Consider the following 23,911-nt stretch of genomic DNA (forward strand, 5'->3'; position numbering starts at 1 on the left):
GAACCTTTTCTCCTGAGATCAAAAGAAGCCTTAGAGATAATAATTAAAAGGAGTTCAATAATTCCCTTTCCATCTGTCCTAATTAGAACCAACTTGTAACTGTTATTTCATTTTTTTTTAAAAAAAGACACATTAATTCCAGTTAGGCAATTAACAACATAATTAACACAACTGAGAAGTCTGAGAGTCAGTTTGGTGTAGTGGTTAAAGGCACCAGGCTAGAAACCAGGAGACCATGAGTTCTAGTTCTGCCTTAGGCATGAAGCCAACTGGGTGACCTTGGGCCAGTCCCTTTCTCTCAACCCTAGGAAGCAGACAATGGCAAACCATTTCTGAAATCTTGCCAAGAAAAGTACAGGGATTTGTCCAGGCAGTTGCCAGGAGTCAATATTGACTTGACCCCCCCCCCCAAAAAATAAAAAATAAAAAATGGAGAAGTCTCACTCTAAACAATATATAAAAGGTCTGAAAAATAGGCACCTTGGTTAAATACCCCTTTTATTCATACACAAAGTGGGAAGAGGGGGGAAGAGTTTGATGCATTTCTGATATTCTTAGCTCTAACCATCTTACCTGAGAGACAAAAATCTCGGATGGTAGCAAACTCACTGGAAGGGTCTCTGCTGACATGGATGACATCAAATTTAGAAATGGAAGGATCAAGGAGAATGGAGCTCCGGTCCAAACGCTGCCATTTGTCCAAGGTCACTACAAAACAAAATGCAGAAATTCAAGAGTAGAAGTCCTTATAACCTTATAACAACCATAACTTATATTTGCTGGAATGCAAAACAAAATCATTTATCAGAGGGCCAGATAATCAGTGGGATATGTGAGTCATAAGTAAGTAAAATCATAGGATCCTGTTGTCAAGAAATATGTGTGAATGTTCTACTTTTCATCTCTCAGAGGTCTGCAACCCCCGTGGGTTCTCTTCTATTTATTCAATGCCAAGGGGAAATTCCTCCCATTTCAATAGTGGCCATCCTGTCGCCAAGAAATGAAACTTCTGTCTTTGAGAAATGGTTGGAGACTTTCTCATTCTGCTAGAAATATTTGGAGGAATTACCCATCCAATTTCTTTGATTTCAAATCTGGTAGATGTTTTTCTTCAAAAAGCTGTTTCTCCCTGCAGTAAACATGACTTCAGAGAAACTAAATCATGATTATCATCAGATCCAATCTACTGTCTTCTATGGAATATACAAAAATTGAACTATCCCCTTGGTTTTACTTCCAGTTGCATGTATGCTTTTTTTCAAAACCCACACTTTAATAATTGGATTTTTTAAAAAAGACAGAAGAGGGATTTTAGAGGCTCAAGTCTTTTGTTTTTGCCATAAGAACAACAACAGAAATGGAGTCTTTTCAAGGGTAGGAACTTAAGAAAAACAGTTTAAAACAGTAATTACACATCAATTTTCCACAGTCTGAGTTACCAGTTCCGACAGAGTAGAAATCATTTGTCTAGCTCCAGACAGAAAACTGAAAATGACTAGGTATGCTCTTAAAAAGATAAAGAAAAGGCAGACAATCCAGTGTAAGCCCAGAATGTCTGGGCTACCTTGCTGATATTAAAAGATATTTGCCTTGGGATAATTTACCACTCACAATCACTTCTACTGACACTGTCAGCATATTTGAGCAAGTTATGAAACCTTGTCTGCCACATCATTTCTCCAGTTTAAGAATCCCTGATTTAAAAGAATTCAACCTTCAAACAAGCAACGCTGTGTGAGAGACAACCCTAATGAAAACATATGCTAGCGAAAATACCCCAAGAGAGTATTTCTTGCATCATAACAGGTTCAACCAGATCTGGTACAAACCTAGCTTTTAGCACTGACACAACATTAAGCTTTGGTGAGTTTTAAACTCAGGCTTGGTTTGCCTATGGCCTACTATGTTGTGCAAACCCAGCCCATTTTGTTAATTTATGATTTAATCTAGTATGCAAACCCAGAACATGAATGAATGGAGTAATCAAATTAATCCAACCCACTTGTCTAATACAGTGGTACCTCAGGTCACGAACCCTTCTGTTCACGATCCATTCGGGTCACGAACAGCACCGTTCGCAAAATTTTGCTTCCGTTCGCGAACGCCAGATCGGGTGACAAACAGGATCCACAGCCATTTTCCCTCCCGTGAACGTGGTTGTGGCTTCCTGTAGGGAGGGGGACTCTCCCTCCAAGCAATAACTGCCTCCCCACCCTGTCCTCCACGCCAGAAGTTGCATCGAGCAAGGTTAGCGTTCTCTCTCTTCGTACTGTACTTTGTGTCATATTTTTGTGGTTTTAAAAAAAAAATACATATGGTTCAGAACAGATTAACCGTAATTACATTGAACCTTATGGGAAAATTTGATTCGGGTTGCAACCAAAATCGGTTGGCGACCAAATTCGGAGGGGTCAGAATGGATTAACCGTATTTACATTGAACCTTATGGGGAAATTTGATTCGGGTCGCGACCAATTTGGGTCGCGACCAGAGTCACGGAACGAATTAAGTTCATGAACTGAGGTACCACTGTACTATACTGCATCAGTACTGGTGTATCTGTTGTGCCTTGACTATGATATCTAGGCTGGAAAAATACAGGCCATCGCTAGATGGCAGCAACACGTTGGAGCTGTTTCTCTCTGCTGCCATCTAGTGGACAATGTCTCCCAAAGTTGCTACTGAATTGTAATTTCAGTCCAGAGTACTGTACTGATTCTGGAGTATCTTGTGCAACATTTGTCAGACATTTAGTTTAAGGGATGATAATGTACGTTATGGAATCAGCATATTGAATCTGATTCTGATGCAAGGATGAAAGTGAACTTCTTGGAAGTGGCTGATGCTTTATTTTAGAGGAATGGTACCACTGGAGATAGCCCAAAGTTTAAGATAAGACAAATTTATCTTGAGATAAGTTAGCAATCTCTTTATTTGTGTAATTAGTAGCCATATCAATATTTTTTAAAAAAATAATATAATACTAAGTATCAGAGCAGAGTCTTTTGGAATGGAGTGGCTATAATAAATCTAAATAATAATATTATTTTCACTGGGACAGCAATGTACTATAACTCTTCTACATCCTAATTAGCAATACAAATCTCGGGAATGCAATTTTTTATTGGACATAGAAAGAGAAGTCTTAAATCTCCCTCTCTCTGGGCTGCAGTTCAAGAAAAACGCTCTCATGCTGCCTTATTTTTAGAGAAAAGCTTTTATTGATTTATTTTTTATTAACCATGCAACTCCTGAATGCATTTGTGAATAAAACGATGTGAATTCTTTGGAACTGAATAAGATCTTATGTCAGGATTTTTTTAATGCCAATTCTGCAAACTGGATAATGATCCCTGGTCTTTAAAAAAAAAAAAGCACCAGAAAATTCCCACTGCGTTACAGACTTTGGAACATTTTTATCTATCTTCTTCTGTTTGGGAGCTGATCGGCAAAAACAAGTGGACTGCGTGGAGTTTGAATTAGAAAGTTTGCTTCAAATAGGATTCTGCTGAATTGAAGCAAGTCCTGTTTGATCAGTTTGATGATTTGATGGACTTGCCCGCTTTTATAGAAATGAATCTTCTTATGCAAATAGAGTCCAATGCAAATCACACAGATCACAAATTCACGTGGAATCAAATTCCAATTAAATCAACTCCTTGCAAATTCACTTTAGACCCCAGCTAATTTGTATACTTTTAGGGGGAGCACATTGGGTCTCATCTCTACCAAGTCATAGGAAAGGCAGCAATACTGCATTTTTAAAGACATTAGCAGCATAATCGGGGAGACTCAGGCCGAATGCTTATCTACAACATCCTTATTTATTTATAAATAAACTCTGTAGGAAACCTTTCCTTCCACACACATACTTTAAAGTGATACCATCCAGAAAAACTGTCAGCTTGGCTATAGCATAAGACAGTGTTGTCCAAACTTGGCCACTTTAAGATGAGTGGACTTCAACTCATGGCTGGCTGGGGAATTCTGGAGTTGAAGTCCACTCATCTTAAAGTGGCCAAGTTTGGACAACACTGGCATAAGATTACCACATCTATGGAAAAATAGTATTGGTGCAAGGTCAAACAGAGAAATCTAAAAGCGCCATGACATAAAGTAAATTAAATCAGAGGACTAACTGTGACCCTATGACAACGCTTGGTCCCAGGAACTCTTCTAGATTATGGTACCCACATTGGGTATTGGGGCTTCCCATCATTTGAAGCAGAAAACATGGAAACTGTAGTGCAAACTCTTCAGCAAATGCAATGCAATTTAGAAACCATAGAAAATAATCCAACCCGCTCCTCAAACAATCCAATAAAATTCTGACTCTGTCCACCCAGGTCACACAGGCCTGCCTATTTTGCACTGCTGCCCTGCCCCTGGGCACTCCCAAGAGAGGCAAGTGACTTCACATGCATCATGACAACATTGTGTAAAATGCATCGTTTGTGTCTTTTGTATGAAGATGTCACAATGCACATATGATGTCACTGTGGCTTGTACAAGACACCTACAGTTCCACCCAGAGTAACCTTCTCAAATCAAGTCTAATTCCAGTCACCAAATTGTTTCACACTATGACCTAAAGTATCTTTGTTCTCCATCTTTGTATAAAATGTTAAGTTTTATAATGAAGCAACTTTGGTGAAGGAGGTGCATCGATCACTTTCATCGAGCAGACAAGCCCCCTTATTCCAGCCAGACCAGACTCAGGTCATCCCAGCATAATTTGGATCATCTTTCTTCATTGCATAATTATGTCCCTCTGCATCCAACTTGTTTTGAATCTTTTATTGTTAAATTACAGGATCTGTAAGGATGAGTTTTGCTTTCCAGATGTTCTTCTTACTAGGAAAGGAAGAAGAGAAGAACGGGTGCTGGGAAAATGAGAAGAATGTTTGCTATAGTGACTTGACAAGAGACATTCACTCAAAGTGAACTAAAACTAAGCCCAAGTAAACCTTGACTGTCTTCCCTCCCATCTTCCTGCCTTCTCTCTGTTACTGCCCTTGGTGCTGAAATAAACACTGTAAGTTTATATTTGTGTGTGCATGTGCACACACACACACACACACACACACACAAACACACATAGAGGAAACACCAAGCTCACCAGAGCTGTCATGCAGGTAAGCAAATAAATAAAACTGGAAGTCTGAGCCAGAATAGGACAGAGTGGACTCACTTCCTTGATGCTAAGCGTTATAAGCTGCAAAGACCTTACAGGATTGTCTTGTATGAGCAGTAAAGTAAGCATGGACCTGATTTAACTTTTATCTCAGTTGGAGAAATAAGATCATACAAACTAAACTAGGTGTGTACAAATGTTCCAGCTCCATAATAACATTCTGTTCTTCCACCATGGTTGGAATATTTAGGTTTTACACATACATAAAATAGACCTCTGGGTAACCAGGAAGGTCTTTATGATCCCACTGTGCACAGTGATATCTCCCTTGGTGTCTATCCTGTTCCACTCGATTTTCCGTTAAAAAAATATATGAAAAGCTAACATGCTGCAAAGCAAAGTACCAACCTCAGGCTCTGTATTTACTCTTTGTAATTCTTCTGAGCCACAGAAGAATTAAACAAAAGTGGTGGGTGGCTGAAACTCAGTGCTTTTTTAAAGAAGTGTGTCCACCTGCCCAGAAAAAAAGACACAGTAAAGCTGGGGCAGTAGACAGAATTCTGAGGAAACTAGACGGAAATGTGGAGAGCAACATGCCAGTTTTCCCTGTGGTGAATGAAAACTCAAGATATGTTTCTAAATTTCCCAGATGCATCCACCAAGCCAAAAAGATGGGAGGTCCTGAAATAGGTTTTTGGGGAACTTATATGAAGTGAGTCAGAAATCAATGTTCCTGCCCATCTCCAGGTAGGGATAGGAGCACCAGCCAGGTACCTTCCAGCTGGGCCAGCACTAAACTCCTAATGCTGACTAGAACTTCTGGAAGTTGAAGATCTGAAGGAGCATCAGTCTGGAGAACACTGCTGTAGAAGATGATTTGCAAATACCTGTCAATCCTCAATGGGCCTACACAGAAGATAGTTCCACTGAATTCTCTGGACCTTGTCCCAGGAACTTGTCTAAAGAACTCCAGAGACAACAGAGCTGAGCAGAAATATCAGAAAAAATATTACTCTTGTTTTCAAAAGAGGAGAACAAATAAAGAAAAGAGGATTTTTGTTTTCTCGCTCATTCAAAGTAAATATCTTTCAGAGATTGGATGGTAGGACTACCATATCAAATATTTTCCTTGAAGAAATCCTAGCAGATAATATTTATTTCAAGTATCTGTTACACATGTGTGTTTTCGCCAACCTTGCTGGAGACAATGGGATATGACAATATGTACCACTTTCCTGAAATCTTTTTTGGGTAATAACTATAATCAGACCTCTGGGACTGGCACTTTACTCTGCCCACAAAGCTGTTATTTGAACGAAGGAAGAGGCCAGCCAACGTGAAATGAAAGCACACCAGATGTTTATCTGGATGTTAAAATAGGTGGCTTCTAAATAGGGCAAAGCCTTCCTCTTCCAAATCAGTAGTTTCAACCCACAGCAATCCCATAATAAACCTCCATTACTCCACATTCTATGGTCCATTTGAGATGGTGGACCTGAGTAACTTCTGCCATATGGATTTCAAAACTGCAGAGGAGAAGAGCTGCATTTAAACTACCTGTCCTCCTGGTTCCCTGGAAGTAAGAAACCTCTTGCTCTGCTACAGTTTCTGAATAATTTGCTGGTTGAAGAGCTCAGCAAACAGTAAGCCATGGAAGGAGCTCCTCTCAGATGCCCAGGATACTTCATTGTTTCTATTTCAGCCCAGGATTATGGGCTGCAAACATTTTTCTTCAACTGAAAGCAGTATCTGAAACCTGGTAAAAATTGTCCAATGGTCCCTGGAGTTCAGTGCTGTTTTACTTAATCCTCATCATTGCCAAAATGTAGAAAATCTTAGTGATAAGAATGAGGATGAAAAAAGAGGAAGCACACCATCAGAAGCATGGGTATCCTTTGAATTATAAGGGTTACTCCACTTAGAATTCCCAACTAGAAAGGTGGTCTTGACATTCCTGGAAGACAAAGGTAGTCTCTCAGGTTTGAAGAAGACTCTACAAGGCCAAGGGCTGTTCTATAGGAACAAAGGCTGGATCTTTTCCCATTAGAAGGGAGAGACATTTTATCAACAAGATACTGCATACACATTATTATTAATGACCACACTCAGAAGTATAGAGTTAGAAAACCTGGAACACATGAGATTCCCCCCAAAACCTTAGGTGCAGCCCCCCAGTCCCGAAGGTAAGCCCCTCCAATTGCAGCATATAATGGGATAAATAAATACACAAGGAACAATCATATTCATGGTACTGAATAATTTAACACTCCTGTAATTACATTTGAATGTAAATCCAATTGTGTCTTTGGCCCTAAGTACTTGTAGGGCATCATGGTAAGAGGACTGTAACTGAAATTATTGTATCTGCTGGAGATTATTTAATTTGAATTGAATTTGGTTTTCTTTATCACTTTACTTTGTTGTTGTGCAGATTCTTTGGGATTGGGGTGGGTTAGGAATATTGTCAATAAAGGCAGTGTTTATCTTGGCCTCATTCACTTCTTCATCCTCTCCCCTAGCATGTCACTTAAAGAGAAAACGTGGCCCTGGGCCCCCCAGCATTTTGCACATTTGCAAAAAATAAATTATTTATACTCCTGTTCACATCCAGAGCACAAAATCATGTTTTTGAGGGGAACTCTGGAAAAGCCAGTGCCGGTCTGCAAATAGGAAAATGTCAGATTCTGTACTCCACAGAGCTCCTGCAACAGATTTCTCCTGTAACATGCACAGAGGGCTGCGTTATGAAGGGCAGTGCAGTCCCAGTGACTTTGACAACCAGCATTCTCAGCTTATTAGCAAAAGAACAACCCTCAGAATGGCAGATTATCTATAAATAAGACCTTACAGCTCAATTATCTTTCATTGACTGGAGGGCTGTTGTCAGGCCCAGGCCAAGAACAACAGTGACATCCTAACCCTAACCCTCATTATATTCTTTCTTTTCTCTTGCTTCTTTCTTTCTTTTTCTTTTTTCCTGCCCTTATTCTTTTTTCTATTCTCTTTCTCTTAGTTTGTATTCGTTTTTATTACTGCAATTAAAATCTTTAATAAAAATTACACATAAAAAGAGAGTGGCTATAATAACAGAATTTTCAAAGTCTGATTATGCTGGACCTCCTCCCCTTCTTATACTGTCAGCCTTGCCAGGTAGACCAGAAAGGAAACAAGACTAGATGAGCTAATTCTGGTGCTTTATTGTAAGGCTACTTTAACAGAATCTTACAAGTCTGAAAGTACAAATCTGTCAGGCCCAGCCCAAGAATAATGGTGAAACAGGCCAGTCGAGTATAGTTCCTTTATCTGCTTACACCTTATAGACAGAATCTTGCCAAACTCAATCTATACTACTGCAACTGGTGGATATACCCTGGGAGATTCTAGGGAGTGGCTATCCTGAACCTCTTTCACTTCCCACACTCCCCCTGAGGACCGCATTGTCTCTTGTCTCCTTTCCCCTCCTGGAACGCACCCTCTCCCTCCTGATGGCCTTGATCTCCCACATCACTCTCCTCCTTGTAGAGACATTCCATCACATTTTTTCCTTACCTTTTCCTTGCTTTTCTGGTAAAGGAACTGGTGGGCACACGCGGGGCACAATTGCTATGGAAGGAAAAACAAGAGACCTCTTTCATTAAGAGAAACAAGGACTCGTGGAACACTTAAAGGAACAGGGGAGAGACAAAGGTCTCTGCAGGGCATGGTAAAAAAAATAAAATCAAGATGGTGCCCACAATGGTGCGATGAAAGCTCTGCCTGTTTTTTATGTGTGTTGCGAACATGGTCTATGGAGATCCCTAGGAAGTCGTGTCATCTTGCCATGGGATGTAAAGCAAAGGTGTTGCGATACCTCCACCATAACCTCTAGGTACAACAACACACTTTGGTGAGTGAGGCAGGAAGATGAACAATCAATACCCAAAGCTCAACAATGCAAGGCTTTATCTGTGGAAGGGAACCACATGTGGAACATTTCATATAACCATTTGCCTCAGCCATTTTGCTGGAATTAAAAGGTCATATCTAATGTTACACTAGTTTTCTGCTGCAGTACATGTCCATTTGCACTGTGTCTGCCTACAGTGCAGCCAGACAATGCTGACTGTGGACTGGAAAGCAATCCTATATGTGTCAGCCCTTCAGGGTAGACCAGACTAGGAAACCAATGCCACACAGGTCAGTACTACTTTTATTGTAACAGCTATAATAACAGAATCTTGCAAGTCTGAATGTGCTTCTCCCAACCTAACTTTTTCTTCATGTGAACTAGGGAGGGACTTGTCTGAGACGTCTTCTCAAGTTACTTCCTTGGCCCGGGCTCAGGCCCCTCTTATCTGATCATTGCCTTGGTAGCGGCTCTTCTTCCTGTTGTTCAAGGCCATTTCCTCTGCCCACTACAATATCTTGTCCACAAGACCCACTTGATGCTTACAAACAGGTGAATTATTGAGATTCTTCTGGGTTTCCAGGTTTCTCTGAAGGATGCATTATTCATTTTGATCAGCGAAATAGAATTATTTCACTTGCTTTAAAGGGACATTTGAAAAACATCCACCCCTTGCAGACAGGATATGATAGTAGCTTACTAGTCAAGCAGAACAAAGTTTTGTTGCTCAATATAGTTTACTAATTAGCAAGAAGATGAAGGAAGTATAAACATTCTTTAGATTAAAATACTGATGTCTGTTGAAAAAAGCCATCTGCAGCCTGAATTCACACTCCCTGGCCAAGAGTTCAGTAGAGTTCAGATGCAAAATTTAAAACTTCTTTACATTCCAGATTGCCTACGCCTTTGGGACTGTAAGTAGTACAAACTGAAGTTTTATTGCCTCTGCTTCAGGAAATAATCAGTTGCATATGTACATAACACACTATGAAATACTTTCTTGCAGACTCAAGTAGAAAATAACCCACTAGATTTTCTAATACAATTAAAAAATAGGAAAATCTTGTAGCTTTTCTAATACTATTAAAAAGCAACGTTTGGGCTACATACTGTACGTGTGTACATGCCTATAGGAACGTGTGTTACTGTATATGGAAGTGTAATTCAGATTTTTTGGCTTAAGTAGTATCAAAATGTCTTGGATCACATCTGGCAATCTGTTCAAGGTGCAACATCTTGAAGGAATTTGTCTTACATCTGGACCTACCTATTTTGGCTAGAGTTTCTGTTCCTGCTTCTCTTTTTTATGTCCTTAAATCAAGGAAGCATGTGGGAAAGATGTGAAGGATTTTCCAAACACGATAAATAAGAATATGTGGCCTCCATTACTAAAAATAAAAGATTGCCTTGAATTCTAAAAAAAAAGGAGTAGAACTCTGGCAAGTGTTTTCTGGCAAATGTTTAATGATGGGAGGCTTGCAAACTTCTGCCATCTCCTCCATACACTCAGCTAACATCTGAAAGAGTTTTATGTACGGGGAGACCCTAATAGGAGATGATGCACAGACATGAACATGTACATGGAAACTCTTCTCAGTTTCAATCTAACATGGTGATGGTGGAGGTATGGCTAGTTCACATGTTAATAGAAATGGAGCTTCCAAAACTCCAATGTGTACTCAGGGATTTTACAAGTTGCATTTGATGTGGTACAGCCAATCACAGATTTGTCACTTGGTGTAAAGGAAGTTAGAGGTGACCTTGGGGAAGAACTATTAAGGAGGGACTTGCAGAAAAGACTACACAGTCCTGAGATAGAAGGGAAGGGTGAGAAAGAAACTCAAGATAACCTCACCTTGATTTTGTTTAGTATAAGACTTGAAAGAGAGAAAATTGGACAGGATTTCAAGAGTCTGTTACAATACCCTACAACAATAAAGTAGCGTTCCTGGAATCCCAGCGGTTTCTGTTCCTTAGCCTGACCTCCCTCAAAGGACTGATATCTAAAAGCATTAGATATTTGTTCTTCTGCCTCCCACAGAAGTCCCTCTGGAATTCCTTCCTAGCATCAACTCAATAAGCTCTAATATGCTGCGGCTTCTGCCATTTACAGATGTATCCATCATAAGACTGAACTCATATTTATATATGGCCCAAAAAGAGCAATTTGCTACTCACAGGATTTTTGATACCAGCCAAAGGGATGAACTCTGGCCTCAGTTTCCAGAGATGTACAATTGAAGATCTGCCAATCACTTCTGAATTCATTGCTGCAGGTTTGAATTCCCAAACTGTCCAGAGTCAAACACAAGACCTTGCTGCCTGAAATGAGAAAACAGTTATGGTTGTCATATTTACTATAGCTTTCTATGGGTGCTTGGCATTTTTTAAATAATCCATCAATAAATTTATCACTGAAGAAATAAAAACATTCTGGTCAATAGAGAGATATCCTGCTTGCTGTCATGAAATCAGCAGTGTGACGTGGCTGCCAGAAAAATGGCAATACAAGTCTAGGTAGTTTCAACAGAACCTGGTTTGCAAATCATGGTCAGCCTCCATCAGGTACTATATCCAGTTCTGCATAACTTAACATCAGAAGAATTCAGACAAATTGAAACAGGTTCAGAGAAGGTCAGCAAGGGCATTAGGAGACAGGATGGTTCACTTTGGACACCAACAATGAAAAGTGATGGAGACCATGGTTAAAATGGTCTATTCCAACTGTAACCAAGCAGAAAGCAGAATTGGCTCAAGACTACACATCAGGTCCATACTCTGGAGGCTCCATTAGCAGGAACCACATAGACAAGCTAAATAGGGAGAAGACTTAAGAGAGCAATGATGGCACAGCTTCATGTTGTGTAACAGTTGCGCCCATTCCTTGAACAGGAGCGTCTGCTCATAGTCACTCATGCCCTGCTCATCTCCTGTGTGGACTACTGTAATGTGCTTTACGTGGGGCTGCCCTTTAAGAGTATCGGAAAGCTTCAGCTGGTGCAGAATGTGGCAGCACATGCAGTTATGTGTGCTTCTACAACAGCACATGTTACACCTCTGCTCTGTGAGCTGCATTGGTTGCCAGTTTGCTTCCAGGTGCAATTCAAGGTACTGGTTTTGACCTTTAAAGCCCATCATGGCATGGGGCCAGGGTACTTGAAAGACCACCTCTTCCTGATTATACCTCTCTGTTCCATCAAGTCCAGCAGAAGAGGTATGCGTTGGGTCCCATCTGCTAAGGAGCTACATCTGGCAGGACCCAGGAGATGGGCCTTCTCTGCTGTGGCACCCACTCTGAAACAGCATCCCCCCACCCAAGGTGAAATTGGCCCCTTCCCTCCCATCTTTCCAGAAATCCTTCAAAGCTTGGCTCTGTCAACAAGCCTGGAAGTCTCCAGGGAACACTGATCTCCTTAGGTGGCTTCACTGTTCATAATATCTAAAAATCTCACTTAGCCTTTTTTAATAACAGCATCAATGTTTTTAATGACATTCTGTTTTAATATTGTTATTTTATGGTTTTATTGTATGCCATCCAGAGTCATGTTCTGTGAGTTGGGCGGCCATATAAATATGATTTATAAATCAATCAATCAAATTCCCCACCAAATCCTTTGGGAGTGAATTTGGATATTTTGTTTACAGCTGATCCTAGGCAAAACTGAGGTTAGTAGATCAAATCCTAGTTAGGAACTATTCTTCCCTCTCCCTCAAGAAATCCATGATAAGCATGGATGAGTCTTGTATGAGGTTGGGGTATCCCTTATTTTTAACCTTCAAAAAAGTATGCTTTCATAGCAGAACTGGGCTCTTAAAAGACTCTAGGTTTCCTTACCACTATTTCTTGGAATGACCATGCAATCACAAAACATGGCATGATACCATGGTCAATCTAGGAAGCACATAGGAAAAAATACTGTACATGTCAAAGACCTTGGTTTTGCTATTAGTTTGCCAGGCTTTAAAAAAGCAAGGTGTGATGGCTGTGCAAAAGTTGGAGGTTGATATAGTATGAACTCAAAATGTTCTTTTTTAAGTCCAAAACAGTTGCCTTGAGTTTGAAGCACATTGTTTCAACCATTCTGAAATTGTTTTGACCTTGACACAGCCTCATTTTAATGGCGATACACTTCTTGGATGGTCAAAACACTTGAAACAACTGTTTCAAGCTTAGGGGATGGAACATCTTGGGCTCCAGAAAGGGTTGAATGCAAACCATTACAACCACCGAGAAGGCATCTACTCTAGAATAAGTGCTCTATCCAGCCTCAGTTGTGATCTGGCCTGGACCAGAAACTTGCAGAAGAGAAAATGTTCAACCTTTAAAAGCAAGACTGAAAAACATATCTAAACTATCCAGGTCTGGTAGGCTCTAGAGACACACATTTCTTTGCTAGGAAAAAAGCTAAGCAGGAGATTCTGACAGATCCCCAGAGTCCTCACTCAAGGCACAATTGATCAGGCTCAAATTATCCTACTTCGGACGCATGATGTGAAGACCCAGCTCTCTGGAGAAGGCTCTGATGCTGGGAAAGGTGGAAGGAAAGAGAAGAAGCAGCAGCAAAGGGGGATGGACTCAGTTACAGTGGCAGTGGGGGCACCATTGGAAGACCCAAAAGATCAGGTTAAGGATAGGTTGTCTTGGAGAAAATCTATCTGTGTGGTTGATAGGAGTCAAAAATGATTTGATAGCACAGAACCGATCAATGACTCTTTGTCAGCGTGACCTGCTTTCGATTCCTTATGGCCAGTTTCACAAATATATATACATTTGTTCTCTGTTCAAGTCCATTGTGCAGTGCTGACATAAAGAAATAACCTGCCCCTTTGTCTTCTATGAGGACTTAGATTAACCAGCAACAGAAACAACAGAGATGGATACAGTTTCCTGGCTTCAAAACCAGGAAGTTTCAGGATCAGTATGGAGACCCTGATAATCCACAGACCTCAGCAGTTTCCATTAAAGCTTCTATGGTGCCTGACTTTTGCTGCAGGTCTCTATCAAATAAATCCACTTTCCTTTCTTATCCAGAGTAATTACTGCATTACCAGGTACATGGCTCAACAAACATGAGTTTGTTTATATGCTGTGAACCACAGTGAAATAGGATGCAGATTACCTTAGAGGGGGGAAAAAAATCTGCAAGGTTTATAATGAATGAATAAAAAATACCTGTGCCTTGGGAAGCATTTAGAAGTCCAAAACCTGAGCAGCAAGGATCAGCATCGCAAAGCCGTTCACAGTCAAAAAAACTGGAGAGAATAAAAGACAGAATTTGAAAAACAGAAGAAAATGAACGCATTTCATACCTTAATTCCTGGGATAAATGACTTCCTGAGCTTAGCAACCTGAATGAAACTTGCATTCCAAACCAGAAGCAAATAACAGGAATACCAAGTTGTATTAAGGCCACTGTGATTTTTTTTAAAACAATCTCTAAAGCAGAGTCTAATGATTTTCTTAAATACATGAGAGAGAAGAATTCTGCAGCAGAATTTAAATGAACAACTGGGATCCAGCAATGTTACAGAGTGGTTCTATTATTTTGCTTGAACTTGTTTCTTTTATAATATATATTGTTATGACCTGTCCAAAGTGTGTGCCTTTTGAGAACATCTCCTGGGATGATCTAGGTAGATAGGAAGGTAGGTAGGAAGACAGACCGACAGAACTGGAGTAGGCCATATAGCCCAAATTTTACAAAGTCCCATGTGACGATATCAACATCTTGTAAGATTTTCTCATTTCTCAAACTGTTTCAGACTTTGCAGGCAGAGTCCAGGACCAGAAAAGATGGCTAACCGCTGTGATGGAGTACCCATTTCACAATGTTTATCCAACAACAAGCTGTCTTTGAGTCATCTCCCAACATTTTTCTTGCTAATACATGTATTATTTTCAGTACATACGCTAAGACATTATGCAACCATTCTGTTTTTCAGCCCTTTTCCTGTAATTTTTTTTTATTTTATTTTCTAAAAATAAAATTTTGTCAGTTTGATTCCTGCTTTATCCAGCTGTGGTAAAAATGTGGTTATAGAAAACTATGCTTTGTACACACAAAAAATCCAAACAACTAAACAAGGTGATGATGGCTATTTGCTTGGGTCATTACACTGGCACATTAAACCAATGTTTAAATTCCCTGCAGTCTTATTTATGGCAGACTGCTGTTAGACATATTATGTGCAGATTTGGGGAGGTTGAGTGGAAAAAGTTTGTTGTGCACAGTCTATCCCCTATGGCAGTGTTTCTCAACCTTGGCAACATGAAGATGTGTGGACTTCAACTCCCAGAATTCCCCAGCCAGCATGGCTGGTTGGGGAATTCTTGGAGTTGAAGTTGACATATCTTCAAGTTGCCAAGGTTGAGAAACACTGCCCTGTGGTCTTGAGCAAGAGATTGGAGCCTCTTCAAGATGTCGAAAAAAGGGGAAGGAGCCATACATGCAACACAACAGGAAGAAAACTTACCCATTTGACACTGTTTTTCCAGACATATCCATCTTGTTTCTCACAGAGACTCCAGACATTTTACGGAATGGTAGACGGGTGTAAAAGTTTTTGACGCTCCCTTCAAGAGATACTGCAAAATCAACCATAAAAAAAGAATCAGGAGTTTTAGTTCCAAAGCTAATTCCGTTCATGTGGGTGGGTACATTTGCTTTATACTGGACAAGGGTGTAAATTTTGAGAGCCAAGAATTGCATAATGCTGGTCTATGACCATAATAAAGATTTGATTTGATCTGAAGAATTGCATGGTGCTCCCAAAAGTGTAAAGTGCAGCCTTCCAAAGCTTATTACCAAATTGCAATTATTAATGTGAAAGAAGGAGGTAGAGATTGAATACAGTACGTGACAGGATAGCAATCATATGAAGTAAATATAATTTTAATTTTAAAAATTACTGTAAATAGAGTAGCAACAATTTTAGTCTGAGTTTTAGCTTCACTGGCATTTTTTTATTGGAGGGCCCCAGCATGTGGATGGCAAAGTGTGGTCCCTAGCTTGTCACCCTGTCTCCTGATCACTATGTGTAATGCACTCTACATGGGGCTGCCTTTAAAGACCACCTGGAAGCTTTGATTGGTACAAAATGCAGTGGTAATTGTCAGTGAGATCCTATTATCCACCTTCTGGTAGAAGTTGAGGTCAACCCTCCAAAGTAGATGAAATGTGGAAACCAAAGACACACAAGCTAATACTACTTCTATTATAAGGTTATAGTAATATAATCTAGCAAGTCTGAAAGCATTTCCCTCCTACCTCCCCTTTATTTTCATGAGAACTAGGGAAGGTCATGTCTGAGATGTTTGCTTAGGTTATAGTTCTGCCCAGATTCAGATGTCTTTTATCTGACCATTGTCTTCATTGGAGGGGAGGTCAGCATAAAACCCCAATGCAGTCAAATTCTTCTTACAATCAGGAAATCCTTTCCCCACACCCTCATTTGTTTCCTATGACACCAGTTTATTCATGTAGGGAATAAGCATGAATTAACAGGACCATTAACTCACCAATCTTCTGATATAAAAGACGGGGCTTTTGCGGTAGCACAATCTTGCAGTTGTTAGGGATATTGTTAATGAAAGTGTTACAGACTTGTGCTGCTGGATAGAGGGTGCAAGGAAAGAACGCCGTGTCTGTGTTATTCGGGACATCGGCCAGCAGACAAAACTCATCTTCTACACAACCTGGAAAAGAGGAGAAACAATTCATGATTACCACTTTTATTATTCTTGCCTTGTTACAAATAAATAATTGCAATACAGCCATTTACAAATAAATGATGGTCTACTTAATTTTTTTAAAAATATAGTAAATATAAGTAAATAAACACTTTTGTTCCAGTTTTTTCAGTCCATCAGGCTATAACTGACTGGTTAAGCAGTCCCTAATATCACTCCTCCAAAACTTGGATGATGAGTTCCTACATTCTAATACTGTAGAAGAATATCCTTCTAAAGGATTGCCCCATCCAGATATATTTTGCCACATTGGCTAAAAATTCTAGGAAACGTAACCCCAACACACTTAGAAAACTCCCGATTGATGAAAGGTGCTATAGAGGTTCATGCTAATCTTCTAAAGAACCTCTTTTGTTTCCATAGCCTCCTGAAAAATTCTTATAAGGAATTACTTTGTGTCCTAAAATCCTAAAACAAATGTTCTTTTTCCAGGCATTAATCAATGGAAGTTTCCCCTTCCAATTTTGAATGACTAAAACCATATTGCAAGAAGCAGATAGTCTGAAACTCAACCTTTTTAGTCTGATGCTCCCCAGAAGATTTGGGAGTATTGCTTGTGGTCAGAGATGATGGGAACTGCAGACTAAAATATCTGGGAAACATCAAGATAGGAAGTCTGACATTTTCCTCAGTCAAGAAATTCCCCATATGATATCATGATACAAGATGATTATCAATCTGTTCTTTTCACACAATGCTACGCTTTACTGCTTCCCTCGCTTCACTAGGTAGTATTTCAAGCCTTTCTTTCTTAATAAGCAAATGAGATTTCTTGATAAGAGACTGAGATAGCTTAATGAAAATGGATGTGCTTTGCTAGAGGTAGTGAATGCCATTTACTCTCAAAGTCTCAGTTTGCCTATTATCAGATTTATGGTTTTCACATCCACATTAGGGTCAACTTTTTAAAAACCAGCTTTTGAGTTTTCATTTCTCTCTTGGTATGCTAACAGAATGTTGTAAACATTCTAGAAAGATTAGAGCATGTCTAGGACCTTAAGTAATCAGTAGTGTGACCATTTCCCCATGACCTAAAGTTTCTTACGTGCAAGACACCAAACAAGAACCTCTTCAGCTGAGTATCTGTGCTTGAAAAGCCAATATTTTTGGGAAGGCAGAGAACGATTTGGTTCAGTCAGAATTTGGTTGTTTTCCACTATAGAAAAGAGTTCCTTTGTAGAAGCTGATGAACACAAAGAGGAAAGACACACATAAAGTTTTAATACATGCTCCTCCTCTTCCTTAGTGAAAACAACCCCATCCTATTGTATCCAGCCCTTCCATATTCCTATCCCAATAAATAAAATACAATAAATCAGAAACTTTCTCAGAAGGATGCAATAGTCCCATTCACACATAACATTGTGAGCCCAACTGTTATAGCTTAATATGATGTGCCAACCAAAAGATTAGTGTTTGTGCAACAAGCTACGGTTAAAACTCCTGGCTTAAAATTCTTTCAAATTATAGGGAAAAGAACAAATTTTAAAAGAAAATGTTTATATGCATCAGAGGAACAGAAAAGACCAATTCAAGGCTAAAAGCCTGCTAGAACAGAAAAAAAAAACATCATTTGTTGAAAAGGGAAAAGAAAATCCCAGTTCATGGGTTTAATGTAGATTGTAGTTTATTTTATTAATGCATTTCTATCCTGGCTTTTCCCATAAGAGCTCAAGGTGACATACACAGAGGTCTTCCTTAATGTTACCCCCACAACAACCCTGTGAGTTAGGTTGGACTGTTGAAGTCCACCATGTTCAAGACCTGAACCATTACACTCTTACTTGTTGTTAATGTTTGTAATTAAAGCTGCAATTCTGTGCATACTTAGTTGGGAATAGGTCAACTGAACTCATCAGGAACAACAGAATGTTTACAAGGTTTACCCTTAGGAAATATATTAAAAATAAAGGCTGCATGTCAGAAGAAATAGCTCTGAGACTTTATTCAATGTATGCTACTTTGATAATTCAGTGCAGAACTCAGGCCTGGTCTAAACACAGAGAAGAAAGGTAGATGAGTTCTCAAGTAATGGCTCCTACAGGTCAGGATGACAGCCACCGTACATTAAAAAGTTTTCTGCAAATAAAAAAACTGGCCCACCAGGCAGCAAGCTAAAATTAAGCCTTTTTCCTTGAGAACTTGCTCACTACTGCCCTAACATCAAACATTAATCACAAGCAAAATAAAAGTTTAAGCTAAGAATGAGGTTGTTGACCTAGAAAGGCATGGATAATAATAGGGTATGTTGTTCAGGGGAATGAGGAACCTCCGATCTAATCCTGGTTTAATGCTCAACCAAAAAACAAGCACAACACTATCAATGTTCAATATTAGCTTTCTTCTACATGGGTTGGGTCTACAAATCCCAAAATCCCAGGTCACCATGAATTTGGGCTGCCCTTGGATAGTCTAGACTTTGTAATCTGAACATATTTAGAGGGTAGCAGATTGAGGAGAGCAGTTCTTTTACTGTGAAAAATCTACTTCTACACATTTAGATGTATGGCCCATACTTACCTGATAGAAGAGACTTAGTCTGTGTTGGAACAACAGTAGCATCACACATGGTCCATCCATTGCGGGTCATCATGGTGGAATCTAAAGAGGCAACCCAACAGAATTTAAGCCACATTTTTAATACTGATATTCTCTTGGACAGGAAGACAATAAGAACCCAGTTAGAACTGAAATGCTCTGGAGCTACAAGTGAAGGGGGAAAATTTACAATCTGAGAGGAGATTGGAAATGAAATACCATATCCTGGAATATGGCATGTCTCCTTTAAGGAGGACAGTTCAATATCTGAAAGCATGGCAGCCCAATCTGATTTTAGGAAGGGCTATCTAGTCAAGTACAGTTTAAAGGTAAATTAAATTTAAAAGGTCTTCCTCTTCAGTGGGGAATTTTCTGAGCCGTACAGATACCAGGTGCAGGTCTCAGGGTACAATATTTCTCATAGCAGCCACAACAGTTGTATTGCTATTTAAATTATAAGGATTCTGTCTAACAGCCGTCCGTATGTCTACTTCGTTTTCTGCAACGCTGAATGTTGAAGCAGTTTGGATATATATCAGGGCTATGCATGTGAACACACTTCCAAATGAGAGGCACTTTCCAAATCAGATCGGAACATCTAAACAAGGGGATGCCTGCAAAAAGATTCAACCATTTGCATGCATCAAATCAAATTGATTTTAATTATAGGATCAGATGGCACTGAAAATTCAAACTGAATCAATAATTCAAATGAGACAGAAGCTGATCTGTAGAACTGTGTGTGTGTGTGTGCGCAAAGGGAAAACATAACGGCTGCCTCAACAGGAGCTCAACTCCTGATGAATACTTGAGTATGTCCATATAGTTGTATTGGCATGGATGCCTACACAAACTGAGGTTTTCCTGGCTTGTTACCCATAAAAATACTAACGAAATCTAGCCCTGCTTAGGTTTTTTGGGATCAGCCAAATGTAACCAGGTGCTGCCACCTAGCTGGCCGTGTGAATATGAATGTGCATATGTGTGCATGCAGGTTTATGTGTACACATACACATAAGTATATATATGTACATAGGAATATAGGAATGGGCCCATCAGATTATTCCACACATAAAAGACGTAACTGAACCCCATTCTGCTGAGACAGATTTATGGACTTCTTCCTTCCAGACCGACACCTGGCAAACCCCTGCAAAACCACTTACCTCTCCAGAGATAAACACGCTGAAAGCTGGTGAAGGGGTTTTCCGCGTTATCTGCAAGCTCAGAAGCTAAAGAGGAAAACAAATATTGTTGACTTCCTTTTCCAAGGAGGACGACACCGCAGTCCCCATGGGCATCCATTTTGAGCACCGGACAGCAGAATGAAAAATAAGTAAGTTAACGCAGCAGGTCTGCTGATTTTGAAATACAGATAAAGGCAGGATTAAAGACATGGGGTTTGGTCTAGAATCGGAAACGATGCCTAATTACATTTTTAGGATCTGACAAGAAGAACCCAGCTGGATTAGGCCGAAGTTCAGAATTTTGTTACCTAGAGGAACCAACCTGGACCCCCCCGGGGAAATCTGCAAACGATGACTGTAATTCCTGTGCTCCTCAATTACAGATATCAAGAGGCACAGCGCTTTGATTCTAAAAGGAACAGGCAGCCTTATCATTTAAAGCGATTGAAGCTAGAAACCACCACCACATCTTCTAGTAGCACATTCATGAGTTGATTAAAATACTTTGCTAAACTCATTACATCACTTTCACTTCAAAACAAAACATCCAAGCCCTATAAAACATAAATGGGGACAAAGAATCTCACAACTGCCACCCTCTTTATTGCCCCACCCTGTAAAGCCCTTAGAAGTCAATCTGTGTTTTTAAAAAGTGACTAATATATTGAGGATGATATAACAAAATGTTACCTGCTTTCAGGTTTAACCATGATTAAAACTAACCACAGTGAGCATAGAGGTAGTCCTTGTTTAATGACCACAATTGGGACCTGAATTTAGGTCACTAAGCGATGCGGTCATTAAGTGAATTATAAGATGACCAGACCTGATTTTATTACCCTTTTTGTGGTGGTTGTTAAGCGAATCACTGCAGTCATTAAGTTAATTGAGTGATTGTTAAGCGAATCACGTGGTCGTTAAGTGAATCACATGGTTCCCTATTGATTTTGCTTGTGGGAAGCCAGCTGGGAAGGTCACAAGTGGCAATCATATGACCCCTGGACACTGCAACCATTGTAAATACGAGCTGGTTGCCAAGTGTCCAGATCATGATCATGTGACTGTGGGGGCACTATGATGGTCGTAACTTTGACCACTGGTTGTAAGTCACTGTCGTAACTTTCAATGGTTGCTAAACAAACAGTCATTAAGCAAGGACTACCTGTATTGGGGAACTGAAGCTGCTAAGTCTTTTAACTGACCTGGTGAAGCAAGCATATTCTGTGAACAAGGCTTTGAGCCACTTACCTCCAGCAAGCACCTGGTCTCCAATTCGGACTGTGTACTGGCTCCTCCCTTCCTTGTACTTTGTTCGTTGGCATATATCACCTTGTTGACGGGTTGAGCTTCCATCCCAATCATTAAGGTTGCAGATCAATGCACCTGGAGAACTCAGTAGACTACATGCAATACTACCTGGATACAGCCAAGAAAAGATTTACAGGGTTCAGTTCTGCTTTCTTTCTTGATGAATCTGGGTAATCGTTTGATCCTGGCAGCCAAATCTTGGAGAAGAGTTCAACTGGCCTTTTCAGTAATTCTGCTCTAGAAGGCTTACTGCGCCATTCTCAGGAAGTATAAAAGAACTCATCCCATCCAACTCATCTTGGAAAATGCTTGAAAAGACACAGGCACAACCTTAGTTCCTTAGGAACATCTAATCTGTATCACAGATTAGATCTACCACTTCAGCATGGTCCAGGCAAAGCCAAGCCTGAAATATGGTGTGGTTACATGGTCATTCCAAGAAATGCCAGAGCAAAAAGGAGCTCCCGTGTAAATACCCCACACTGCTGTGATTCTCACCCACCTTCTACATTTAAGTCCAACCCTCATATAACCATAAATGGTCTGGCAAATTTGTCTATGGATAAATGGAGCAAAGTATGGTCCATTCATCCCTCATCTGAAGTTTTGATTTATAAATTCAACTCTGAAATCACCTATCTATTTTTAACTAGGCAATTTGAAGGACTCTTGACAGTAAAGATATTTTATTTTTCAACATTTTCTTACTTTGTTCAACTTACATCCTGCCTTTTCTATAAAAGGCTCAAGGCAGCTCATGTGGTTCTTCTTCCACCACATTTCATCCTCACAATAACGCTGATAAATTCAGCAGTAAGATGAAGAGCGATCCAAGATCACCCAGTGGGCTTCATAGTTGTGAGGATTTAAACTTGGTTCTCTCCAGTCCTAGTTTAGCCATTTAACCATTCTAGGATACAGACTGGATCAGGACTTCTCCATTTTGAAAAAGAGAGCCACTGGCATGTTTATAAACATTTAATGAACAACAACAACAAAATTGTTACAGAGAAAGAAGCTGCAGTTCTTCAATTTCTTCTGCAATTATTCTTGCGTCCTAGAGAAGTTACACATAACTCCATGAATCATAAACTATGACATTTGCAAGCCTAACCATTATCACTAATTAAATGTCATAACAAGTTGCCTTGATTTAAAATTAATTACATAGAAATTTATTATCTAGATCCTAAGATCAACAAAACTAGATTTCTGTTCCAGTTGGCTTCTTTCTTACTATATGGTATAAATGGAAGGATGAACTTCTCATCCATAGCTGTAGTCTAAACAATTACCTCCATCAAGTATGAGCTGGCTTAAGATAAAGCCATCACAGCAAGCATCTTGATGGCAGACTTGGCGGCAAAAGAGATGAACATCTGTTAAAGATGTACCAGCTGCTGATACTACCCGAATACTGTACACGCCAGAAACAACATCCTGGAAATCAGTCTTCTCAAATGTCTTGACTCCTGCTGTAGTGAATTCTTGTCCTGGGAACAAAGGGACAACTGTTTTTAATACCCTGCTCCCTCAACTGGAACTATTCTGTGAGAACATCCACAACACACTGTTGAAATTCCAAAAGTCCTTTAAAAAAATTACTGGCTCCTGGTTTGAGGTGAGGCAGAATTTTTTTTGACTGCTCTGTTGTATCTCAGATTGTGCACTGTGTAATTCATATCCACAGGAGCCATCAAGAACCAAGCTACAATTAAAGATCATGGATGCCATCCTTCCCCAGAATCCATCCACTCAGTATCCTAGTGTGATGCTATACTGTAGCAGGACCCTAGGCTTTTATCAATATAATAAAACAGAAAGTGTAGAAGATTGTACATTACGTGAAAACAAGGAGAATACTACACAAAGTTTCATGTCCTGTTAATATCCTGCTCCCCCATTGCAAGAAACAGACACCACAAGAAATATCAGATAGGCTGAGGTAGACTATAACACCAGAACCTTGAAAGCCTGACAGGTTTTTTTTTAATTCTTTCGCTCCATCTTATGCCCCAAAGAGTCAAGACAGGCCAATCCTGAGTTTATTCCTCACTTCTTCCTGTCCTTCTGGGCTAAGCTGATATTTTTGTAATGGCTGCCACATA

At 39.8% G+C, this 23,911-nt stretch overlaps 1 protein-coding gene across 1 annotated transcript in view; it reads right to left on the reverse strand.

The window, feature by feature from the left end:
- TG (thyroglobulin) overlaps positions 1-23,911 on the reverse strand; it is a 141,063-nt gene that overhangs the window by 73,217 nt on the left and 43,935 nt on the right. Inside the window, exons 22-32 of the mRNA XM_088149267.1 lie at positions 23,099-23,296; positions 21,744-21,911; positions 20,475-20,540; positions 19,291-19,371; positions 17,816-17,953; positions 16,540-16,716; positions 15,495-15,606; positions 14,194-14,273; positions 11,199-11,342; positions 8,684-8,737; positions 574-708 (exon numbers count right to left, since the gene is read on the reverse strand). Of these exons, the coding sequence (XP_088005393.1) occupies positions 574-708; positions 8,684-8,737; positions 11,199-11,342; positions 14,194-14,273; positions 15,495-15,606; positions 16,540-16,716; positions 17,816-17,953; positions 19,291-19,371; positions 20,475-20,540; positions 21,744-21,911; positions 23,099-23,296 (1,353 nt within the window). The remainder of the gene's footprint in view (positions 1-573; positions 709-8,683; positions 8,738-11,198; positions 11,343-14,193; positions 14,274-15,494; positions 15,607-16,539; positions 16,717-17,815; positions 17,954-19,290; positions 19,372-20,474; positions 20,541-21,743; positions 21,912-23,098; positions 23,297-23,911) is intronic.

The sequence above is a fragment of the Python bivittatus genome, unplaced genomic scaffold, assembly GCF_059951505.1.
Source record: "Python bivittatus isolate LINGU-HERP-01145 unplaced genomic scaffold, Pbiv_v1 ctg000590_np1212, whole genome shotgun sequence".
Classification (NCBI taxonomy): Eukaryota; Metazoa; Chordata; class Lepidosauria; order Squamata; family Pythonidae; genus Python; species Python bivittatus.